The sequence below is a fragment of the Pavona decussata genome, unplaced genomic scaffold, assembly GCF_977016875.1.
Source record: "Pavona decussata unplaced genomic scaffold, jaPavDecu1.1 SCAFFOLD_217, whole genome shotgun sequence".
Classification (NCBI taxonomy): Eukaryota; Metazoa; Cnidaria; class Anthozoa; order Scleractinia; family Agariciidae; genus Pavona; species Pavona decussata.
The window spans coordinates 1008722-1016529 of record NW_028145622.1 but is presented as its reverse complement, the minus strand read 5'-3'; the positions used below and the strand labels follow the sequence as shown (position 1 = coordinate 1016529).

Sequence of the window (7808 nt, the reverse complement as noted above, 5' to 3'; positions counted from 1 at the left end):
TTCACAGCATCAACTTGGCCATCGGGGATCTCTTTTGCTCGTATTTGTACATCCTTTCCTGTCTGTAAAACCCAAAAACATACTTTTTGGTTCTCAAGCGCTATGAAAACTGTATTGGAAGGAGGATAACTGCAAATGTCAGTTATAGTTTTTATTTCTGTAAAAGATTCGGCTCGGGTGCTTTTGGATGCATACTTAAACTCCATGAGATCATTTAGAGCCTGTGCACGTCCCTGCTCAGCAGCTAAGAGTGCCTCCACAAACTTGCCTTGCTCTAAAAACAAACGCCATAAATCAACATATACCTTTTGGTACGAATGGCGCCAGCCCACCTTCCAGTCATCATTAAACGCAAGATCGCGCCTTACATCATTCAACGTCTTTATACTGTTTAAATGACATTCTACAGCTCGGGATAAAGCACCAATTGAGCGAAAGGCAACTCCAAGGCTATGAAACGCAGTGCTCATTGAGACTTTGTCTCCCACTTTTGTTGCGATTTCCAGGCAACGTTCATGGTAGTGTACGGCTTTTTGGAAATCTCCGAGTTGATTATAATCCCTGCCTAGATTACCACACGCCCTTCCTTCAGCTAACACGTCTCCCACTTTTCTTGCGATTTCTAGGCAAAGGTCATGGTAGTGAATGGCCTTTTCGAAATCTCCGAGTCCATGATAATCGCTGCCTAGATTACTATACGCCCTTCCTTTACGCGACACGTTTCCCACTTTTCTTGCGATTTCTAGGCAAAGGTCATGGTAGTGTATGGCATTTTTAAAATCTCCGAGGCTCTGATAAGCGTTGCCTAGATTACCATAAGCTGTTCCTTTAGCTGAGATGTCTCCCACTTTTCTTGCAATTTTTAAGTAAAGTTCATGGTAGTGTATGGCACTTTTATAATCTCCGAGGTTCTGATAAGCGTTGCCTAGATTACTATACGCCGCTCCTTCAGCTGAGATGGCCCCCACTTTTCTTACGATTTTTAGGGAAAGTTCTTGGTAGTAAATGGCTTTTTTGAAATCTCCGAGGCTGTTATAAGTTCTGCCTAGAGCAACATACGCCCTTCCTTCAGTTGGTACGTCTCCCACTTTTCTTGCAATTTCTAAGCAAAGGTCATGGTAGAAAATGGCTTTTTTGAAATCTCCGAGTCCATGATAATCGCTTCCTAGATTACCATACGCCCTTCCTTCACATGGCACGTCCCCTACTTTTCTTGCAATTTCTAGGTTAAGGGCATGGTAGTGAATGGCTTTTTGGAAATCTCCGAGTCCCCGATAACCGCTGCCTAGACGACTATACGCCTTTTCTTCACTTGACACGTTTCCCACTTTTCTCGCAATTTCTAGGCAAAGGTCATGGTAGTGAATGGCCTTTTCGAAATCTCCGAGTTCATGATAATCGTTGCCTAGATTACCATACGCTGCCCCTTCACTTGACACGTCTCCCACTTTTCTTGCGATTTCTAGGCAAAGCTCATGGTAGTGAATGGCCTTTTCGAAATCTCTGAGTTCATGATAATCGTTGCCTAGATTACCATACGCTGCCCCTTCACTTGACACGTCTCCCACTTTTCTTGCGATTTCTAGGCAAAGCTCATGGTAGTGAATGGCTTTTTGGAAATCTCTGAGTTCATAATAAGCGTTGCCTAGAACACCATACGCCATTCCTTCACTTGAGACGTCTCCCACTTTTCTTGCGATTTCTAGGCAAAGCTCATGGTAGTGAATGGCTTTTTGGAAATCTCTGAGTTCATGATAATCGTTGCCTAGATTACAATGCACTGCTACTTCACTTGAGACGTCTCCCACTTTTCTTGCGATTTCTAGGCAAAGCTCATGGTAGTGAATGGCTTTTTGGAAATCTCTGAGTTCATTATAAGCGTTGCCTAGAACACCATACGCCATTCCTTCACTTGAGACGTCTCCCACTTTTCTTGCGATTTCTAGGCAAAGCTCATGGTAGTGAATGGCTTTTTGGAAATCTCTGAGTTCATAATAAGCGTTGCCTAGACCGCCATACGCCGTTCCTTCATTTGAGACGTCTCCCACTTTCCTTGCGATTTCTAGGCAACGTTCATGGTAGTGAATGGCTTTTTTGAAATCTCCGAGTTCATGATAATCTTTGCCTAGATCACCATACGCCGTTCCTTCACTTGAGACGTCTCCCACTTTTCTTGCGATTTTTAGGCAAAGGTCATGGTAGTGAATGGCCTTTTTGAAATCTCCGAGTTTTTTATAACTCCTTCCTAGATTAACATACGCCGTTCCTTCTCTTGAGACGTCTCCCACTTTTCTTGCGATTTCTAGGTAAAGGTCATGGTATTGAATGGCATTTTTAAAATCTCCGAGGCTGTGATAATCGGTGCCTAGAAGATTATACGCCGTTCCTTCATTCAAGACGTCTCCCACTTTTCTTGCGATTTCTAGGCAAAGGTCATGGTAGTGAACGGCTTTTTGGAAATCTCCAAGTTCCCTATAATCGTTGCCCAGATTACAAGACGCCCTCCCTTCAGTTGAAACGTCTCCCACTTTTCTTGCAATTTCTAGGCTACGTTCATGGTAGTGTGTGGCTTTTTGGAAATGTCCGAGTTCGCGATAATCGTTACCCAGATTACAATACACCTTCCCTTCAAATGAGACGTCTCCCACTTTTCTTGCGATTTCTAGGCAACGTTCATGGTAGTGTGTGGCTTTTTTGAAATCCCCATGACTGTAATAAACGTTCCCAAGATGACAACAAATCTCCCCTTCTTGTAATTTGTCTCCCGTTTCCTTTGCAATTTTAAGTTCGCGTTCATAGTATTGCAGTGTTGCTTGGAGATTTCCGGGAATGTTATTACCAGAGGTCCAACTTTTTCTACAGCTGTGGTTTGCATCTCTGCCTTTTTTCTGTTAAACATGAACATAACTGTTTTTGAAACAATTTGGTTCCACTAGTGGAATAAACGGAAATCGGAAAAGTTGCTGTTTCTGATGCTGCGGACTCTATTAACAACTAACCAACAAATGGAGGATTAGAACGTCTGATCGCTGGTTAGGAAGAAGTGAGGGTGAAGAAATCGATGAAAACTGTTTTCTTTTTTTTTTTTTTGGCATCATGTTCACTTTTTTCTTTGCGGCTTCGATAGGTTAACAAAACGACTAGCAGTACTGATGAGTACTGCTAGTTTCATTTGGTCAAGAAACGCCGAACGATCCATCAGTTGGAAATATCGATCGCCCGATCATTTTCAATAGATTCTGAAGCGTGGTTGTGAACTTTGTATGGAACCTGAAAAGCTTTGTATAGGCCACCTAGAATCAAAAGTAATTTTGCCTTTGATTTCGTTTTTTTTTTTTTGTACTGCCCTCGATGATTGTTGGCAACGTTCCGCCATTTTCTCAACCAGTGGAGGATAAACCAGGTCCAATCATGACTTGCATGCAAGCGTTTTCCCGCGCTTGACGCGTGTTACATGTATATCCTTCGAATTCTGATTGGTCCATTGTGTTACTTACGTCTGTTGCCATTGGTCAGAGTAACTATTGTGCTTTCCGTTAAATACGACACTTAATCCGCTTTCATTTTCCATAAGGGTTGCTACTAAAATTCGTTTATAAAAACCAATAATCACTGAATAAAAGTTGAGTTATTGTTTATCAAACTTACTGTTTGCGTCTCAGACGGATCCTTCCCTGCCCATTCCCCAGTAGCCTGCACCTTATTTTGCTCGCTCACCAACCTGCTCCTTAATTCCAACAACTTCTGGTTGTTCTCGTCAATCTAACAATAGTCAAGATTTCTTGTCCGTGAAAAACAAAGGCTGAAATAGGATTTCAAAACCCTTACGTGGAATACCAATAATGATGAGTGGTCATTACCTCGATTAAAATATTCCGTAATACAAGGTCTGCACTGACTTTTAAAACATTACCTTTGGGGCTCAGTGTACGAAGCTACGTTTCGACCTAACACACTCCGTTTTTTCATTTCAAAATAAGAACAAATAGTCAAAGGCCTAAAGAAAGGTTCAAAAGATTGTTTTAAAACGTGGCTATGTGATCAAAGAAAATGTTTAATTAAGAGAGTCACTTGTTAATGTCAAAATATCAATGTCCTCATTACCAGCACTTGGATCCCTCTTGGAGTGCCACTTTTCAAAAGAAAGTCTCGTGATACACATAAACGACGTCACAATCCCCTTATTTTTCTTAAACTGAATACGTTCATTCCTCGCGAAGCGAGGGCCGAAGGCCCGAGCGTAGCGAGGTTAATAAATTTGTCGGGCCGAGCCGGCCCGAGCGGAGCTAAGCCGCGCGAATTCGAGCGAAAAATATATTTATATATGTCTATATATGTTTATATCTTTGAAGGTGTCCGCACAATGACATCAGACTGTCTGGCGTTGTCTGGAGCAAAATTTGCATACATGGAAAAAAATATGCGCGCATGATCAAATTTCAACTGCAATGTTCATCAATATTCACTGGACACAGAACTATCTCTCCAGAATCTTTTCCCTTTCTTTTAGAAATCTTTTTTGTGAAAGAGTGCATTAAAGAAATTACACGTTTTGTGGCCGCGGTCAATAATTTTCCGTGGGAAGTAAATTCATCGAACACGACAGCGCTGCACGCCCGTTGTACATTACGTCGCGTCAGAAATAGATTTTCAACCGCAAACTAGCCCGTGGAACTACGAAAACACCATGCTCATCAAAAAAAAATTCTTATGCGCCTCTTAATCTCCTCGTTTGATGCTACAATACGAGTAAAGAGGGCTTTCCACCCAGCCCCCGCTTCGCGAGGTTTTGCGAGTCACGTATTTCTAGTCCCTATGAGTGGTTAAGTTTCTGCTATAGCAAGACTGAGAAGGATACTGCTAATCCCTTGTCACACCACGTGATGGTTTCCTCAAACTGATGCAGCTGAACACAAGCACTTGCTCCTAATAAACCAAATAACATCAGTTTGTCATTTTAGTTGACCTATGTTAGATTAGCATTATGCCTCTACGAATAATTTATGAAATAAGTTAAAGTATTGTTACAAAACTTTCTCCTCCTTTATGATACACATGCAAAATCACACATTAAATAGCTGGTTACCTTTACAATGCGGGCCAATCAACATACTAAGTATACCAGTGAATATAACCCGATTATAGTTTGATTAATGCTCGTCTAATTGCTGTAAAATAATCAACACATTTTACTAGTCCTTCAGATTAGATGTAAGTCTCAAAGAGTGGAAACGAATGTTTTGATTTATCAACAGAGTTGATAACTAAAGATAATTTGGCCACCGTAAAGAGCTTCGAGTGCTGACGTCTCGAGCGTTAGCCCTTCGTGAGCGAAGCAGGCCATTTTCCAAATTGACACTGTTAATCCCAGGGAATTAACAAACGCTTTTCATTCGACTTAAATCTTCTTGTTTTCCGCGTTATCAAGCTCTCACCAATAGCGTAGCTCCACTGCCCGTTATACAACACACCTAACTACAATTCCTTGATTCGCTCTGAAGTGGGGCTAACGCTCGAAACCTCAGCACTCCAAGCCCTTTTTGCAGTGGCCAATTTTCCTTTAGTTATCAACTATGTTGATAGAACTAAACATTCGATTCTTCTCCTAACCAAGGCAGCATCCAAGTTTCCTTTGAAACAAACCTCGTAATGAAAGGATTTAAGTTAGATTGAGTAACAGACTCGTTTGAAGGCTACATGAAGATCACCATTTCCTTTTGTGCCCCTTACCTGTAACAATGGCTTTGACATAAGAAGGTTGTAAGTCCGTGGCCGTCTTTGCATCACTGAGTGAATCATGGAAGTTACCTGCGCGAAAATTAATGAAACGAAAGATACGTTTTTAATGAACGCACGATAAAGCACTCTTATTTTTTTCTTGAAAGACAGTTAACTTGACAAAACTGTGAAAACCTTAAAATCCTCACCCAGATTAAAATGTGCTGTTGCTCTGTTGCTGTATAGTTTGGCGTTAAGTTCTTCATCCTTGCAGTTCACTTTGATTCCTTTGGTGTAAAGCAATATCGCATTGTTGAAATCTTTCTTTCTGAATTCATCATTGCCCTCATTCTTGAAGAGCTCTGCTGTGGCTGAAATAAAAAAAGGTAAAAGACATCTCGTATTTTGCTGAGTAACGGTAAAAAAAAAAACTGTACGCGTTTTGAGTTGATACTTGTTTATGATAATTATGTCATAAACATTGCATCCTTTATACTGCTGCGGCGTCATGTAAGTTATTATAAGTAGCGCTAATGGTTCGAAAGTACCTTTCAAACCTTAATGTCGACGGGCAATCTTACTTGTTCTCTTCAGGGTTTTCTGAGTTCCCAAACCTGGGGGTGGAGGAGGGGATGCTTTGTGCCTCGACCTCTTCGTTAAAAGCTATATGGCAATGAAACCTACGAAGGACATTTTTCATCCAAAAATGTTTCTTTGAGAGTCCACAAAAGAAGACTATGGCGTCACATGACACACACGTGTCACATGAGTATGAAACATAAGTGATTGATTCTTTTTAGCCGCCAACTTGGACTTCTCCAAAACCTCAGGGCACCGACAAAATTGACCTAAAGCTAAAGTGGCAACAACTCTTGGACCATAATTAATCAAAAGAAATCCTTACCTCGTAAAGTGGTTTCATCGTCATTATCCAGTGTTTTCTCAGTAACAGCTGTGACGTCGGATTCACTGGCATCGTCCTCTCCGCCTACATCTTGTAGCTTTTTCTGTTCATGGACAGATTGGCTCCATAATTCTAACAACGTCTGGTTGTTCTTGTCAATCTAACACAAGTCAAGGCTTGTAAGAGATAGTTGTAAAAACGTCAATAGTGGTAAGGTTTTGTAAATCCTTCCTCATTTCTCTCTTAGTATTAACCCTATTAAGACTGGCCTTTTTTTTTTGTTTCTAAGGCCAGGGGTAGGATATGGTTCCCCCCCCCCCCCCCCCAAAAAAAAAAAAAAAATTCCTCCCCCTCCAGAAAACTTCGCAAGTAAAAATGACTTAACAATGAAGCGCGGGGGACAGATAGCGCATCCAAATATGTTTCCTTTGAAACGAGAAACGAGAAATGATGACGTCCTGTGACGTCGTAATTGCGGCAAATGGCGGCCATCTTGGATTCGCCACACTGGTCGAAAAAGTTACTTGTCAAAAATGGATTGCAATGATCAATGAGCACTAACCAAACACACCAAATTTTTCCAGATAAGTTTCTGAAAGAGTCCTGAAATTTCAGGCTTTTTGGTTTAGAGTCGCTGTCGTTGTTTGCTTGGTTTCCTCTTCCAGAATTTAAGACAAACAGAAACATTACAATATATAGTCATGAAAAAGCAATCATTTTATTTTTTTTTCTGATCAGTGTTGCGTAAAGTTGTACATAAAAGCAGGATTGAAGGAAAATGATAAAGTTTGAATTTAATCAATTTTATTTGTTGTAGCATCTGTAGTAAAGGATACGGCCAATCCTTTTTCACACCACGTGATGGCTTCCTTCAACTGGTTCAGCTGAACACAGGCGCTTGCCCCTAAAAAAACAAAAACAGGATAATGTTAGTCTGGTATCATCTTCTCTTAAAATAGGGTGGCTCGTACAATATTACTAAAGTTCACTTTTAATGACACCGAGTCAAGGCCACTCTCGATGTATTATCCTGGGAAAGCTTGGCCGCAAGAAGAGCAATTCACAAATGTCTTTGAAGTCGCATTTCTAAACTTTTGCATATAATATCTATATATACGTTTTTTCTTTTTAACTTTATGATGGCTTTATCAGTATGAATGCAGCGAATGTACATTAAACGGTGTTT

The 7808-nt window shown here is 40.8% G+C and overlaps 2 protein-coding genes across 8 annotated transcripts in view; both read right to left on the bottom strand.

The window, feature by feature from the left end:
* Positions 1-7808, bottom strand: part of LOC146459731 (uncharacterized) — a 174935-nt gene that overhangs the window by 158891 nt on the left and 8236 nt on the right. The gene's annotated exons all lie outside the window — the stretch shown is intronic.
* Positions 2-7796, bottom strand: LOC146459732 (uncharacterized). The gene is made up of 11 exons (XM_085089031.1): positions 7715-7796; positions 7459-7526; positions 6623-6782; positions 5928-6089; positions 5731-5808; positions 4859-4926; positions 3649-3762; positions 2240-2888; positions 815-1342; positions 196-274; positions 2-62 (listed from the first exon to the last, which is right to left on the bottom strand). The coding sequence occupies exons 1-11, from the start codon at positions 7794-7796 to the stop codon at positions 2-4; spliced, it is 2049 nt and encodes a 682-aa protein (XP_084945157.1).